The sequence below is a fragment of the Eptatretus burgeri genome, chromosome 12 (genome assembly GCF_056783735.1).
Source record: "Eptatretus burgeri isolate ZD-2024b chromosome 12, Ebu_testis_v1, whole genome shotgun sequence".
In the NCBI taxonomy this organism is placed as follows: Eukaryota; Metazoa; Chordata; class Myxini; order Myxiniformes; family Myxinidae; genus Eptatretus; species Eptatretus burgeri.
In genome coordinates, this window is record NC_140972.1 from 99,743,727 (window position 1) to 99,761,328 (window position 17,602).

At 45.0% G+C, this 17,602-nt stretch overlaps 1 protein-coding gene and 1 pseudogene across 2 annotated transcripts in view; one reads left to right on the forward strand and one right to left on the reverse strand.

Moving 5' to 3' along the window:
* LOC147016236 (WD repeat-containing protein 1-like) overlaps window positions 1-17,602 on the forward strand; it is a 73,698-nt gene that overhangs the window by 1,472 nt on the left and 54,624 nt on the right. The window contains exons 1-2 of one of the 2 annotated variants that reach the window (XM_085849083.1): window positions 5,519-5,724; window positions 12,566-12,687. In XM_085849083.1, the coding sequence (XP_085705209.1) occupies window positions 5,709-5,724; window positions 12,566-12,687 (138 nt within the window). In that variant the 5' untranslated portion in view covers window positions 5,519-5,708. Of the gene's footprint in view, window positions 1-5,518; window positions 5,725-12,565; window positions 12,688-17,602 lie in introns of those variants that run through there. The other variant, XM_085849082.1, reaches the window with a different exon arrangement.
* On the reverse strand, window positions 13,749-13,889 carry LOC147016237 (signal recognition particle RNA; annotated as a pseudogene).

A 17,602-nucleotide genomic window follows, 5' to 3' on the forward strand; every position in this document is an offset into this window, starting at 1 on the left:
GTATTTCGACTGGCTGACTTATATCGTAGTCCTGGAGGACCGGGGCAGAAATACTTGCATGCTTCAGTTTTTCAAACGGTCGCTCTTGAACTAACTGCCGAGTGAATCCCACATCAGTTTTGCAGAGATCGCAGAGAGGTTTGCTCATGCCGCTTAGGTTGGGAATAAACCTCCCCAAATACTGTACGAACCCAAGGAAACGCTTGATGCTTTGTTTGTCTGTTGGACATGGCATTTTCTCAACTGATTCTGTCTCGAGTGGATCCAGCCGCAGTCCTGCTGTGAGCAGGTGACCGAAGATTTCCAAATGTGGCACATCCTAAGGTTTAGCTGCAGGTAATAACTTGCAGCCTGATGCATAACTCGCTTCAAGGCATATAATCATGGTGTCTGATGTCGCAACCAACAACTAGGATGTCATCCATCACTGCTGTTGCCCATTCTATCCCTTCCAGCATCTGGTCCATAATTTGCTGGAATATCTCCGGAGAGCACTTCAAACCATAAGAAAGCCGCAACTAGCGGTATCTCTCCACAGGTGTATTGAATGTGGTCAGGAATGAAGATGGCTTGTCAAGACAGATTTGCCTGAATCCGCTGCAGACATCAAGCACTGAAAAAAACCTTAGCTCCAGGGATTTGAGCTAAGACTTCCTGAACAGTGTTCATCGGGTAGTGCTCACGTTTTGTGCACGTGTTCAAATCTTTGGGATCAATACAGATGCTGACTTTGCAGTTGTTGAGAGCTACTACCATGGAACTCACCCACTCAGTCAGGCATTCTACCTTTCTGATGTGACCTTCGGCAATCATCTATTTTAGCTTATCAACTATCTTCTTCTTCAATGCTGCAGGTTGTCTGCGAGGAGGGTGAACTACTCCCTATGACCCTTCTACAAACTTGATCTGATAAGTTCCAGGAAGAGTTGCAGTTGTCTCGCCAACTTCTGGAAACTCAGATACCACTGCTTGCTGAGGCCCATCGACTGGAGGCTGAACCAGAGACAACTTGTCATGCTTGCTAATGAGGCCTAGGGCTTCAGACATAGCAACTGATATTACATTCTCCTGATCAAGGTAAATGACCTCAAAACTGGCCTTCGTAGTCTTGCCCTTGTGAGAGAGAGGGAGTGTCACTACCGACAGGATGAATAATGTGATTCAAGTAAGTTTTCAGAACTTTTTGCAACGTTTGTAGATCACCTGCAAGGTGCTGAACCAATGGTGCTATAGTTGTTGAGTGCTATCGTGTTGCACCTAGCACCCGTGTTGATCAGGAACCGAGTCGGCTGACCCAGCACTGAGACAGTCTGTGCCCACTTGTCACAAGTAGCAATATTACTGTTTGGGCGAAGTGTAGATCCTTAGAACGTCAGATTCCTGGACTCGTTATTGAGGAAGATCTACATGGTCTGGATCATCAAGGAACTTTAGGTTGCGAAGGCTGTTCCAACACACTGCTCAAACCCTCCAGATCTTTCCATACAAGTTGCCACTGACAACCCAGACATAATCTGCCGAACAGAAACTTTCCTTCATCAAGACATCTATGACTCCCAAGTATCTCTCGCTGGTTACCCCCTCCTCCGGTATGACAGACCTGAGCCTCGTCCTGGTGGAGAAGTTGCTTTCTTAATCAAAGACTCTATTCCTCACTCTCCATGCACTGCTCTCACTCCCCCACATCCCCAGGAATACCTCTGGTTCCGGGTTCCCCTCCACTCCCACCTCATGTTTATATGTATGCTGTACCGTCCACCAAACAGTGATGACTCCATTTACACCTCACTAACTGAAAACTTGGACCAACTTCTGTCCTCTCATCTGAACTCTCTCTTCCTCATACATGGTGACTTCAATTGTCATCATGCCAGTTGGCTGGGTGTGGGTACCTCTCTCACCTGCCAGGGCACTTCAGAAAAACACTTCTGCGACTCATTTGGACTGACTCAATCCATCAACTTCCCAACCCGGATATCAACCAAGGGTACTCCATCTCTTCTGGATCTGATTTTGACAAATTTCCCTGACAATATCTGCTGCTCTTCCCCCGCTCCAATCGGTTCTTCTAACCACGTGCTAGTCAAAGTGGATATCTCTCTGGCTGTTATTAGAGAACAACCTCAGTGCCGTCGAGTCTGGCATTTCACTCAGGCTGACTGGCAGGGTCTCCAAGCAGCCATCAAACTTCAAGACTGGTCTCCCATCTCTACTTTATCCAACATCAACTCATCCTGGGAATTATTTCAAAGAAACTTGCTCTCCCTCATGCACAGATTTATCCCCTCTCGTGTTCATTTGTCCTACCCTTCCTCCCGCCCTTGGTTTACTGAAGCTTGTGGCGAGGCAGTTGTCCTGAAACAACTTGCCTTTGCCTCATGGAAAGCAAACTCAACTGAGGGTAATCTCAGTTCCTTCCATAAAGCTCAGAACAAGTGTATATCTACCCTCAGAAGAGCCAGAAAACAACATCTTTCTAATCTCAAGTCTTAACTCTCAAACCTCCCTCCCTCCTCCAAATCCTGGTGGTGTCTAATCAAATCTGTTTTTGGCGTATGTTCCCCCTCCATCCCCTTACCTCAAATGGCCGCACTGCTGATACCGCACGTGAAAAGGCTGAATGCCTAAACTCGGTGTTTGCATCAAAATATTGTTCAAAACCGATCGCTTTCTGTACCCACCTTACCCAGTCGCAGCCAACTGTCCCTGGACTCTGTGTCCTTTTCTCCTGACAAGGTGGAGAGTTTGCTGTCAAACCTCAACTCAGATTCTACAACCGGTCTAGACGGCATCAGCCCACATGTCCTAAAAACCTGCTCCTCTGCTCTTGCTCACCCTCTCTCTCTCTGTTCTATTCACCCTCTCATTTTCTCAAGGTCATCTGCCATCTGCTTGGAAATCAGCAAACATTACCGTCCTGCATAAAAAAAGGTGCAAAAACAGATCCCTGCAACTACAGACCAATCAGCTTTCTCCCAATAATCAGCAAGGTTATGGAATCTATCATCGCTTCAGACATTAAATCCTTCCTCTTCTCCAATGGCTTGATTTCCGATCATCAATTTGGTTTCAGACCAGGTCACTCTACCCTGGATTTGCTGCTTCTGCTCTCCCAACAATGGATGGAGGTCCTCAATTCCAGACATGAAATCAGAGCCATATCCCTCGACATATCACGTGCTTTCAACACAGTCTGGCACCCTACCCTACTCACCAAACTCTCTTCCTATGGTGTTCAAGGCCATCTCCACTCATGGCTCGCAAACTTCCTCTCCTGTCGCAGTCAACGTGTGGCCCTAAATGGAGTTCTTTCATCCCCTCTTCCTGTTCAGGCTGGAGTTCCTCAAGGTAGCGTTCTGGGCCCTGTTCTTTTTCTGGTTTTCATCAATGATCTCTCCGACTCTCTGGAAAATCCTCTTTATCTCTTTGCTGATGACTCCACCCTCTGTCGTACCATCTGGCATCCCTCAGACCGGCAAGCAGCAGCTTCTTCACTCACTGCAGATCTGGATAAAATCACAAACTGGTCCAACACGTGGAACATGTCTTTCAATCCGGACAAATCTCGTACTCTCACTATGCCTCTCCGAAAAGACCGTTTAGTACCACCTCCCCCCCCACCCCATTTACTTTCTCAACTATCCTCTCAAAGAAGTCCTTTCTGTCAAGCTTCTGGGTCCTACTATCTGCCATGACCTTTCCTGGGAAAGCCACATTTCCAACCTCGCTTCCAAAGGCAATCGCCGACTAGGAATCCTCCGTCTTGCAAAGTCCTTCCTTGGCCCACCTGAGCTCCTGACCACATAGAAAGCTTTCGTCCACAGCCTGATGGAGTACTGCTCTCCCCTCTGGGCTGGTCCTCCTGCCTCCCACATTTCTCGGCTTCACGCTGTGGAAACAAGGGAATTTCGGATCATTGACATCTCCCGCAATGAGGTTGAGTCTTTGGGCCTCTCACTCAATCACCGCAGGTTGGTCGGTGGTCTTTCTGTCTTCTACCGTCTCCTCTCCAGTCTTGCCCCCCTTGCTCTCTCTCTCTCTCTGCGATTTGTCCCCACCATATTTACGCAGGGTGCTCAAGGTCCACCAACAACCCCCTTCTGGTAAAACTACCAAAATCACGAATCACTACTCACTCTTTCGCTCACTCTTCACTCTTTCGTTCCTCTTTTTTCCCGCCTTTGGAATAAACTCCCTCATTCTGTTCAATCCCATTCTTCCCTCTAGGTCTTCAAAACAGTTGTTCACCACCACCTCTTATCGTCCCCCATCCAAATCCTTGATCTTTTCTACCCCCGTTAATCCATCCCAAGCAAACCTCCTTCAAATTCCCTGCTTTCCTTCCTGAAAGTCCCTGTAATGTCCATCTTCTATTCCCCATGTTCCCCGCCCCATCCCTCTCCCTTCCACAGATCTCCTAATGTCTCTGTTCCCCACTGTTTTGTCCTTCCCACTCCCTCCCCTATTTTGTCATGCCCCCCTTGCTGTGCATTGTTTGTTTGCTCTCATATGAGCCTCGACATGGTACACAAAGTGAAATTGGACTAAATGACGTCATTTTTCCTGTCCGAATTTCTGCATGCCCCCATCATTTTATTCTATCGATTGATTGGCGTTTTCAAGAGGGTTCCACGAAATGATTTTGAAGGATTTCTTCAGCTCAGTTTGTGAGATATAAAGATATATACATTTTTTAATGTTCACAAGTTCTCTCATTGTGATTTTCGAGTTGAAGGTTAAACTTTGAACATTGTATCCCAGTGGAACCTGACAGTGAATTCCGAAGCCACATTTGATTAGTCACACAGATGTGTTCTTCTACACTTTTTCATTTTATGTGAAAAAAAAAACTTTTGATGTCATTTTCTGAGAAAACATGACGTCATGGAGGAGAATGTCAACAATACTTATGATGTGCCTAAATTCATTAAATCTAAAACAAAACAAAAAAAATAAAAAAAACCTACTCTCTTCCTCTGATCATTTCCATTCCAGAGTTATTGTTATAAATGTGATTTTTCACCCTTTGATGACCTTGACATTTGACCTCGGTCATTGTTGGCCACATATCACACTTTGGGACACCCACATACCGAGCGGAGGCTCTGGGTGGAAGACAGAGACCACCCCGACCTGTCTGTGATGACGTAGTGATAGACCCCCACACTCAGCTTCAATGTGGGAGATTCCAATGATCTCATCATCATCAGCACCATTTATTATCATCATCATCACCACCATTTCTTATCATCATCATCATCATCATCATCATCATCATCATCATCATCATCATCATCATCATCATCATCATCATTATCTCCGTTTAATAGTAGAATCATTAACATCGGCATAAGCATCATTTATCATTTATTATCATCATCACAATCATATACATTCTACATCTTTAGGAAATCAAAAACGTTACAAGCACACGTGACCCTCGTAGGCTAATGACGTCACGCGGGGTTCCGATCATCGCCTAATTTGGTCATGTGAGTACAAGTGCCTTTTAAACGTACGAACCGCCCTGAGGGCGACGACTGGTGACGCGACGACGGTGATCTGGCTGCTCGGGAGACCGCGGGGCAGCGATATCAAGGAGAAGTTGTCGCTGAGGGAGCGACTGAGGTAGCCAGTGGTCGACAACTGGTGCTCGGTGTCCGCCGGTGCTTTCGACTTTGGTCTTGGCGATTCTCCCCTGAGTCCAAATGGATTTCGAATTACGTAAGACCTGGGGGTACTCTGGGCCCACAGTACACGCGTGTCCGATCAAGTGGGAAGACGGCCGGCTTTATTTACCTTTTTCGCCGTGTACCCGAGACCATGTATGTACATGTCGCGGTCCACGTTGAGTATGTGGTGACCCGAGGTGGTGGCGGTCTCGGGCCACCACTTGTACGGGTTCACGTTTAGTGAGGGCTGGGAATGAGGAACTGTCAGGCACAGGGTGTGGCGCGGTAGGTGTGTCGTTGGAATGTGAACCTGTGAATGGTACATTTTGTTTAACGTGGTCCACAGTGAGTGATCCTCCCTGGTCTAGTATTGGGAGCTCATATTAAACTGTCCAAGTGACCTTCCCTGGTCTAGTACTGGGAGCTCATATTAAACTGTTCAAGTGACCTTCCCTGGTCTAGTATTGGGAGCTCATATGAAACTGTCCAAGTGACCTTCCCTGGTCTAGTAGTGGGAGCTCATATGAAACTGTCCAAGTGACATTCTCTGGTCTAGTATTGGGAGCTCGTATTAAACTGTCCAAGTGACCTTTCCTGGTCTAGTATTGGGAGCTGATTTGAAACTGTCCAAGTGACCCTCCCTGGTCTAGTATTGGGAGCTCATATGAAACTGTCCAAGTGACCCTCCCTGGTCTAGTATTGGGAGCTCATATTAAACTGTCCAAGTGACCTTCCCTGGTCTAGTACTGGGAGCTCATATTAAACTGTTCAAGTGACCCTCCCTGGTCTAGTATTGGGAGCTCATATTAAACTGTTCTAGTGACCCTCCCTGGTCTAGTATTGGGAGCTCATATTAAACTGTCCAAGTGACCTTCCCTGGTCTAGTACTGGGAGCTCATATTAAACTGTTCAAGTGACCTTCCCTGGTCTAGTATTGGGAGCTCATATGAAACTGTCCAAGTGACCTTCCCTGGTCTAGTATTGGGAGCTCATATGAAACTGTCCAAGTGACCCTCCCTGGTGTAGTATTGGGAGCTCATATGAAACTATCCAAGTGACCTTCCCTGGTCTAGTGTTGGGAGCTGATATTAAACTGTTCAAGTGACCTTCCCTGGTCTAGTATTGGGAGCTCATCTTGAACTGCCCAAGTGACCCTCCCTGGTCTGGTATTGGGAGCTCATATGAAACTGTCCAAGTGACCTTCCCTGGTCTAGTATTGGGAGCTCATATTAAACTGTCCAAGTGACCTTCCCTGGTCTAGTAGTGTGAGCTCATCTGAAACTGTCCAAGTGACCTTTCCTGGTCTAGTATTGGGAGCTCACATGAAACTGTCCAAGTGACCCTCCCTGGTCTAGTATTGGGAGCTCATATGAAACTGTCCAAGTGACCCTCCCTGGTGTAGTATTGGGAGCTCATATGAAACTATCCAAGTGACCTTCCCTGGTCTAGTGTTGGGAGCTGATATTAAACTGTCCAAGTGACCTTCCCTGGTCTAGTATTGGGATCTCATATGAAACTGTCCAAGTGACCTTCCCTGGTCTAGTAGTGGGAGCTCGTATGAAACTGTCCAAGTGACCTTCCCTGGTCTAGTATTGGGAGCTCGTATTAAACTGTCCAAGTGACCTTTCCTGGTCTAGTATTGGGAGCTGATATGAAACTGTCCAAGTGACCCTCCCTGGTCTAGTATTGGGAGCTCATATTAAACTGTCCAAGTGACCTTCCCTGGTCTAGTACTGGGAGCTCATATTAAACTGTTCAAGTGACCCTCCCTGGTCTAGTATTGGGAGCTCATATTAAACTGTTCTAGTGACCCTCCCTGGTCTAGTATTGGGAGCTCATATTAAACTGTCCAAGTGACCCTCCCTGGTCTAGTATTGGGAGCTCATATTAAACTGTCCAAGTGACCTTCCCTGGTCTAGTACTGGGAGCTCATATTAAACTGTTCAAGTGACCCTCCCTGGTCTAGTATTGGGAGCTCATATTAAACTGTTCTAGTGACCCTCCCTGGTCTAGTATTGGGAGCTCATATTAAACTGTCCAAGTGACCTTCCCTGGTCTAGTACTGGGAGCTCATATTAAACTGTTCAAGTGACCTTCCCTGGTCTAGTATTGGGAGCTCATATGAAACTGTCCAAGTGACCTTCCCTGGTCTAGTAGTGGGAGCTCATATGAAACTGTCCAAGTGACCTTCCCTGGTCTAGTATTGGAAGCTCGTATTAAACTGTCCAAGTGACCTTTCCTGGTCTAGTATTGGGAGCTGATATGAAACTGTCCAAGTGACCCTCCCTGGTCTAGTATTGGGAGCTCATATTAAACTGTCCAAGTGACCTTCCCTGGTCTAGTACTGGGAGCTCATATTAAACTGTTCAAGTGACCTTCCCTGGTCTAGTATTGGGAGCTCATATGAAACTGTCCAAGTGACCTTCCCTGGTCTAGTAGTGGGAGCTCATATGAAACTGTCCAAGTGACCTTCCCTGGTCTAGTATTGGAAGCTCGTATTAAACTGTCCAAGTGACCTTTCCTGGTCTAGTATTGGGAGCTGATATGAAACTGTCCAAGTGACCCTCCCTGGTCTAGTATTGGGAGCTCATATTAAACTGTCCAAGTGACCTTCCCTGGTCTAGTACTGGGAGCTCATATTAAACTGTTCAAGTGACCTTCCCTGGTCTAGTATTGGGAGCTCATATGAAACTGTCCAAGTGACCTTCCCTGGTCTAGTAGTGGGAGCTCATATGAAACTGTCCAAGTGACCTTCCCTGGTCTAGTATTGGAAGCTCGTATTAAACTGTCCAAGTGACCTTTCCTGGTCTAGTATTGGGAGCTCATATGAAACTGTCCAAGTGACCCTCCCTGGTCTAGTATTGGGAGCTCATATTAAACTGTCCAAGTGACCTTCCCTGGTCTAGTACTGGGAGCTCATATTAAACTGTTCAAGTGACCCTCCCTGGTCTAGTATTGGGAGCTCATATTAAACTGTTCTAGTGACCCTCCCTGGTCTAGTATTGGGAGCTCATATTAAACTGTCCAAGTGACCCTCCCTGGTCTAGTATTGGGAGCTTGTATTAAACTGTCCAAGTGACCTTTCCTGGTCTAGTATTGGGAGCTCATATGAAACTGTCCAAGTGACCTTCCCTGGTCTAGTATTGGGAGCTCATATGAAACTGTCCAAGTGACCCTCCCTGGTGTAGTATTGGGAGCTCATATGAAACTATCCAAGTGACCTTCCCTGGTCTAGTGTTGGGAGCTGATATTAAACTGTTCAAGTGACCTTCCCTGGTCTAGTATTGCGAGCTCATCTTGAACTGCCCAAGTGACCCTCCCTGGTCTGGTATTGGGAGCTCATATGAAACTGTCCAAGTGACCTTCCCTGGTCTAGTATTGGGAGCTCATATTAAACTGTCCAAGTGACCTTCCCTGGTCTAGTAGTGTGAGCTCATCTGAAACTGTCCAAGTGACCTTTCCTGGTCTAGTATTGGGAGCTCACATGAAACTGTCCAAGTGACCCTCCCTGGTCTAGTATTGGGAGCTCATATGAAACTGTCCAAGTGACCCTCCCTGGTGTAGTATTGGGAGCTCATATGAAACTATCCAAGTGACCTTCCCTGGTCTAGTAGTGGGAGCTCATATGAAACTGTCCAAGTGACCTTCCCTGGTCTAGTATTGGGAGCTCGTATTAAACTGTCCAAGTGACCTTTCCTGGTCTAGTATTGGGAGCTGATATGAAACTGTCCAAGTGACCCTCCCTGGTCTAGTATTGGGAGCTCATATGAAACTGTCCAAGTGACCCTCCCTGGTCTAGTATTGGGAGCTCATATTAAACTGTCCAAGTGACCTTCCCTGGTCTAGTACTGGGAGCTCATATTAAACTGTTCAAGTGACCCTCCCTGGTCTAGTATTGGGAGCTCATATTAAACTGTTCTAGTGACCCTCCCTGGTCTAGTATTGGGAGCTCATATTAAACTGTCCAAGTGACCCTCCCTGGTCTAGTATTGGGAGCTCGTATTAAACTGTCCAAGTGACCTTTCCTGGTCTAGTATTGGGAGCTCATATGAAACTGTCCAAGTGACCTTCCCTGGTCTAGTATTGGGAGCTCGTATGAAACTGTCCAAGTGACCCTCCCTGGTGTAGTATTGGGAGCTCATATGAAACTATCCAAGTGACCTTCCCTGGTCTAGTGTTGGGAGCTGATATTAAACTGTTCAAGTGACCTTCCCTGGTCTAGTATTGCGAGCTCATCTTGAACTGCCCAAGTGACCCTCCCTGGTCTGGTATTGGGAGCTCATATGAAACTGTCCAAGTGACCTTCCCTGGTCTAGTATTGGGAGCTCATATTAAACTGTCCAAGTGACCTTCCCTGGTCTAGTAGTGTGAGCTCATCTGAAACTGTCCAAGTGACCTTTCCTGGTCTAGTATTGGGAGCTCACATGAAACTGTCCAAGTGACCCTCCCTGGTCTAGTATTGGGAGCTCATATGAAACTGTCCAAGTGACCCTCCCTGGTGTAGTATTGGGAGCTCATATGAAACTATCCAAGTGACCTTCCCTGGTCTAGTGTTGGGAGCTGATATTAAACTGTCCAAGTGACCTTCCCTGGTCTTGTATTGGGAGCTCATATTAAACTGTTCAAGTGACCTTCCCTGGTCTAGTATTGGGAGCTCATATTAAACTGTCCAAGTGACCCTCCCTGGTCTAGTATTGGGAGCTCGTATTAAACTGTCCAAGTGACCTTTCCTGGTCTAGTATTGGGAGCTCATATGAAACTGTCCAAGTGACCTTCCCTGGTCTAGTATTGGGAGCTCATATGAAACTGTGTCCAAGTGACCCTCCCTGGTGTAGTATTGGGAGCTCATATGAAACTATCCAAGTGACCTTCCCTGGTCTAGTGTTGGGAGCTGATATTAAACTGTGCAAGTGACCTTTCCTGGTCTAGTATTGGGAGCTCATATTAAACTGTTCAAGTGACCTTCCCTGGTCTGGTATTGCGAGCTCATCTTGAACTGCCCAAGTGACCCTCCCTGGTCTGGTATTGGGAGCTCATATGAAACTGTCCAAGTGACCTTCCCTGGTCTAGTATTGGGAGCTCATATTAAACTGTCCAAGTGACCTTCCCTGGTCTAGTAGTGTGAGCTCATCTGAAACTGTCCAAGTGACCTTTCCTGGTCTAGTATTGGGAGCTCATATGAAACTGTCCAAGTGACCCTCCCTGGTCTAGTATTGGGAGCTCATATGAAACTGTCCAAGTGACCCTCCCTGGTGTAGTATTGGGAGCTCATATGAAACTATCCAAGTGACCTTCCCTGGTCTAGTGTTGGGAGCTGATATTAAACTGTCCAAGTGACCTTCCCTGGTCTAGTATTGGGAGCTCATATTAAACTGTTCAAGTGACCTTCCCTGGTCTAGTATTGGGAGCTCATATTAAACTGTTCAAGTGACCTTCCCTGGTCTAGTATTGGGAGCTCATATTAAACTGTTCAAGTGACCTTCCCTGGTCTAGTATTGGGAGCTCATCTTGAACTGTCCAAGTGACCCTCCCTGGTCTAGTATTGGGAGCTCATATGAAACTATCCAAGTGACCTTCCCTGGTCTAGTGTTGGGAGCTGATATTAAACTGTCCAAGTGACCTTCCCTGGTCTAGTATTGGGAGCTCATATTAAACTGTTCAAGTGACCTTCCCTGGTCTAGTATTGGGAGCTCATATTAAACTGTTCAAGTGACCTTCCCTGGTCTAGTATTGGGAGCTCATATTAAACTGTTCAAGTGACCTTCCCTGGTCTAGTATTGCGAGCTCATCTTGAACTGTCCAAGTGACCTTCCCTGGTCTAGTATTGGGAGCTCATATTAAACTGTCCAAGTGACCTTCCCTGGTCTAGTATTGGGAGCTCATATTAAACTGTCCAAGTGACCCTCCCTGGTCTAGTATTGGGAGCTCATATGAAACTGTCCAAGTGACCTTCCCTGGTCTAGTATTGGGAGCTCATATGAAACTAGCCAAGTGACCTTCCCTGGTCTAATATTGGGAGCTCATATGAAACTATCCCTGGGAAAAGCTCATATGAAAGTACAAGTCGATTTTAACAGTGCCCTCCCTGGTCCCGAGGCTGTGGCTTGTCACCGTGGCCCTCCCCAGTCCCACACCTCATGTGCAATGCGGAGATGTGTTTGTATAATTTGTGGATTCGTTGAAAGTTTCACACCACACAAGCAACTTAGGTAGTGTCCTGTGTTTTTGGCCTTGCTTTTTATCCTAACTGTTCCTTTCTTTCTTTCTTTTTCTTTTAAATTGAATCCCCCCCCCCCCTCCTGTGGAACCAACTTTCACATTCTCTTCAATCTCATTCTTCCCTCCAGACGTTCAAGATAGCTGTTCACCACCATCTCAGATCATCCCCCATCCAAAACTATGATCTTTTGGCCCTCCTTCCAAATTTCCATTTTTTTTTTTTTTTGCTTTGCTTCTCCATCCATCTTGTCCAGCCCCAACCCTCTTTCCTCCAAACATCCCTTATTTGTCCAAGTCCCCCTCTCTTTTATCCATCAACTTTGTTGTTGGTATTTCCACTCATCCCCCCCCCCCCAACCCTCTCTCTACTCTTCCTTTTGTTCTGTTTCATTCAGTGTTCTCGGTAGTCTATGAGTCTCAACTATAGAAAAAATGTTTATCTATTTTAAAAAACGATCATTGACTAATTTAACTTTTGATAACTATTCATTCATTCATTATATCCAGCTGAGGTTTGAATATGTTATGACTTGTGGAAAATCAGGGTAGTGTTGAAAACGTTACACAAGGAACGTCTGATGATTAGATTTCAGTTATTATCCAAATGTATATGTAATGTTCATCACCATGTTGTGAACGAGCCGAGTGAATGTGTCTGTGTGCGTTTTGTGCAGGGAGTGTTTTCTGCTGCCTGCCCAAAATGGAGCGTGGTGTGGTTAAAGTTTTAGGAGGAGACCCCAAAGGGAACAACTTTCTCTATACCAACGAGCGGAGCGTCATTATCCGTAATGTCCAGGTACTTTATACACTTCACATCTATGCTGTAAGAGGTGTGTGTGTGTGTGTGTGTGTCGCCATTTTTCTCAGCGATGGCTGAACGATCTTTGTCAAACTTTCAGCAGTTCATTTGTTAGTGCTTTAAGCAAAAAAAAAAGTTGGATGTTTTTTTTTTGTAAGGGGGGAAGTGGGGTTTTTTTTTAATTATTATTTTTTAATCTCTCTGTTGTACATAAGCCTTTGTAGTTACCTGAAAGGTAATAATAAATGATCTCCCAACCCCATTCCTTAGCGGGTGGAGGAAAGTGCTTTAGGCCCCCACCAAAAAAAAAAAATCTACGACATGTCTAAGGCTTTAAATAAATAACACTCACTTCTTAAATACCAGAACGCAATTTTTATTTTATTTTATAAAACCACAGTTGCACTATCTTACCATATACTGTACTGTATATATTGACAATCATGATCTGTAACTTCTCGACCCAGTTGTACACTGTTTACGTATCGACATGAACTCTTCACACCCTCTCTCCATCTTGTGAATTTAGCCAAATTTTCCTGAACTGCCAGATTGTGTGCAAAATAGTAAGTGTCAATAATTGTTAACCAGAAAATAAGGCCAAGATTGCCATAATTTTAATTTGCCATAAAAACATTTTTTAATACAATGTTTCTGTTTTAGAACTTGTGCTTGCTTTAACAAATCTAATTTTGACTTGCTTTTGAGAACTTTTCATTTCTTGCCTTGAATTATGTCATAATTTAGGGTTGTTAAAACTCATTTAGGGCTTATAAAAATCATCTACGTTTAATAAAAATCATTTGGGGATTATATAAATCATCTACGGTTAATAAAAATAATTTAGGGTTTTAAAAAATCATCTACACTTGATAAAAATCATTTAGGGTTGAGAACTCATTTCGGGTTCAGAAATAATCATTTGTTCGTCTTTCGGCTGCTCCCATTAGGGGTCGCCACAGCGGATCATCCGTTATGATCCGCATACTGACTTGGCACAGGTTTTACGCCGGATGCCCTTCCTGACGCAACCCTGGTCGCCTCTTACGACACAGGGATAAGGATTGGGTTTCACTATGATTCCGGGCTGCCCTACACCCTCTCATAGCGCGGCCCAGTGCAGGGCTCCCGTCCTCAAGCGATCCTCCAACCCAAGCCTCCGAGTAGCCGGATTACAGGCGCACGCCACTACGCCCGGTTTCAGAAATAATCATTTAGGGTTTGTAAAACAAAAAATTCTATGTTTAATACAAATAATTTAGGGTTTATTATAGCTCCTCTCCCCCTGTCCCTATCTGTGTGGACCACAAACATCTGAGGCCTCTGTTCCAATCTGACAGATCTCTCAATCCAGGCCTCTGCTGATAAACCGGACATAATCTGCTTAACTGAATCCTTCCTCCAACAGGACGTCCCTGACTCCTTCGTGTCTCTCCCTGGCTATTGTCTCCTCCAGTTTGATCAACTTGAACCCCTTCATGACGGCAGAGTCACGCTTTACATAAAAAAACTCAATTTCTCACTCTTAATGTACTGCTCTTACACCTCCCAAACCCCAGGAGTATATCTGGTTGTGACTTCCCCTCGTTTCTCACCTCATGTTTGTCTGTATGTTGTACCCTCCTCCCAACAGTGATGTGTCTCTCTCTCTCTCTCTCTCTCTCTCTCTCTCTCTCTCTCTCTCTCTCTCTCTCTCTCTCTCTCTCTCTCTCTCTTTCCCTCTCTCTCTCTCTCTCACACTCACACTCACACTCACACTCACACTCACACTCACACTCACACTCACACTCACACTCACACTCACACTCACACTCACACTCACACTCACACTCACACTCACACTCACACTCACACAACATGGACCAACTTTTAACTATTCATCCCAACTCTCTCTTCCTCGTATGTAGTGACTTCAATTGCCACCATGCTAATTGGCTGGGTGTTGCTACCTCTCTCACCAGCCATGTCACTTCTGTGACTCCATGGGTCTGACTCGATTTGTGAACTTTCCCACCTGGATTTCTCCCAATGGCAAATTGTCCCTTCTGGATTTGATGAAAACCAACTTCCCCGCCACTGTATCTTGCTCATCCATTGCCCCAATTGGCTTATCTGATTTTATACCCTTGTTAACCCCCACCCCACCCCAAGCCCTCCTCCTTTCAAATTCCCAATTTTTCTGCCTGGGAGTATCCTCGATCCATCTTGTCATTTTGGTCCATGGTCCCCCCCCTCCCCATTTCTTCCCCACACACATTGTTTGTCTGCCTCCCTCTGTCTTGGCCTTCGCCTCTGTCGTTGGTGTTTTCCCCCTGCTCTCTACTGACCCTTTTGTCCTTTTTTTGTCCTGATCTATTCAGTGTACTAGTATCAGCTCTTTCACGAACCTCGACGATGTATACAAAAAAAGAAAAAAAAAACTATAGCGTGCAGTATTTAGGAAGCATAATATATGCAGATGGAAGGTGTATCAAAGAAGTATGAATGAGGACAGCAAATAAGAAAGGCTGCATTAACTACAAGAGATGGTTGTTAACCAGAAAGCTGAATAAACAACTTGGGAAGCAACTTGCAAAGAGGTTGATTTAGACTTTACTGAAAGAGTAAAGCACCTTGTTAAATATCTTTGAAATGTGGGTTTGGAGGGGAATGAAAAAGATAAACTGGAAAGAAAAAGTAACAAATGATGGAAGTGTTGAGAAGGGTGAATGACAAAGAAATGTGTTGAAGTTGATTATGAAAAGGCAGAGAAACTGTGCAGGGCACCTCCGAAGAGGGAGGGAACATTTGAAGGGAAAAGAAGAGGAAGCGAGAGAATATCAATGCTGGATGACTTGAAAGTGAAGAAGGTTCATGGAAAGACTAACACAGGACAGACACATGGATAAGACTATGAGCCCAATTGCCTTTGGGCAGAGCATGCAGGATGATGAACAATAGACAATACCGACAATTTTTTTTTTTTAAGGAAAACTTCAACAAAATGGTCAAATTACGAATGAAAAGGCATAAATGTACCATTAATTAAATCATAATAAGCAACTGAAATTGTGTAATCATAACTCAGAGATAATAAAAATTGATTTACAGCGGAATGACACGATAAGTGGATATTTATCCGAATTCATAATTCAGCGACAGTTAGTTAAGGCCCGGTCACACCTTGACGTTTTAGCCAGCGATGGCAACGTGTTAAAATTTATGTAAAACGCTGGCTTACGTTGAACTTTTGATGTTTTTTTTTAAAGATTCGGACGTATTCATAGCGACTTGGTCTTATGTATAACGCATTGGTAATGGACACAGAACGTTTCGTTGTGTTATAGATAACTTATACCAACGAATGCTGAACCTGTTGTCGGCCTACACAACCGATGCCCAACGATAGTCTAACTCAGGCATAGCGCATTGCACGCATCGCCGACGATGTCGTGGCGTAGCCTATTAAAAGGCTGACGCACAACGATTCGAATCATAACTGCCGTAGAAATGGAAGGGTCAAAATCGCGGTCACACCTTGGCAATCTTGCCAGCGTATGCCGACGTAACAAAAAGTGTGTCTAAAACGTTGGGGCACGTCGAATACGGTATGAGTAAGTTTGGTATGCGCGAGTAGAACGCTAAATACACTATCATAAGTCGTAGTAAGTAGAGTACGTCAAGAAATTTTGAACATGTTCAAAATTTTACGACGTACTCGGCGTATGACACACGTTCCGCATGCAATGAGGATAAGTTTTACACACGTCCACAAAGGCTACTTATAAGCTACTCATAAGTCGAAACACGTCGCGGTAATGTCTTTTTTTACGCGAAACTTATTTCTAACTTATGTTTGACGTGCTTTGAACCAATTCTTTACGTAGTCCCAACACACATCGACGTATGTAGACGTATTCCAATGACGTCTTCCGGTCGACAAAAAAAATAAATGAACGTGTTTCTAGGTTACAACTGCCATATAAAGACGTGTTCCCAGCGGTTTTGGGAATTGGTATATAAAAATGGTGTTCATAAAAGGGGAACCCAACAGTGTTTTCGAGTCCTTTTTGAGTCGATGTCCATGTCAGCAGTAACAGTATCAGTATCAGTATCAGTATTAGTATTAGTATTAGTAGTAGTTTGTTCATGTTGGCAGTAGTAGGTGGGTGTGAGGGGGAGGGTGTGGGTTATGATGGATCGTCCTTGCGTCCGCGTGTCCACGGGTAGGTTCATAGGCTGCCACTCAACGATTTAAATGGCTGCATCTCCACTATTGAAAGTAGACGCTTGCGCTCAACAATTGGATTTTTTTTACACTCAACGACTTTTAAACGGTACCACTCAGCTAGTTTCATTGTTTACAATGAACGATTTAAATTGCTGTCACTCGCCTTTTTTTTTTTTTTTTTTTTTTTTTTTTTTTTGCGCTGGGGTTTGGAAATTTGAAACGTTTCTTCTGAACGTGTTAAAACGCTCAAACTCGACTATTTTAAATAGACGCTGCCGATGGACAATTGGAATCATAGCCAAGCTAGACATCGAAGTGTGAACATCCTCGTCATGCCGAAGAAAAGTTTGAAGAATGCTGCAAATAAGTGTCCTAGCCGTGGCCGTGGACGCTGACGCAAGGACGATCCATTATACCGACGTCTTTCAGCCTATGAGTAACTTAAAAGTAACGTCTGTCGACGTGTGGCAACGATCGCGTAACGTGCCAACAACACGTTAATCATAGGTAGGAAATAAGTTTCGGGTACTCTAAACACTACCTCGGCGTGTCTCAACTTATGATTAACTTACAAGTAGCATGTGTTGACGTCTGTCAACGATCGCAGATCGTGCCTACAACTTGTGGCCAGCGTAGCGGAACGTGTGAGTCATACGCCGGCATACGTCATGAAATTTCAAGCATGAAAAAATTTTAGGACAA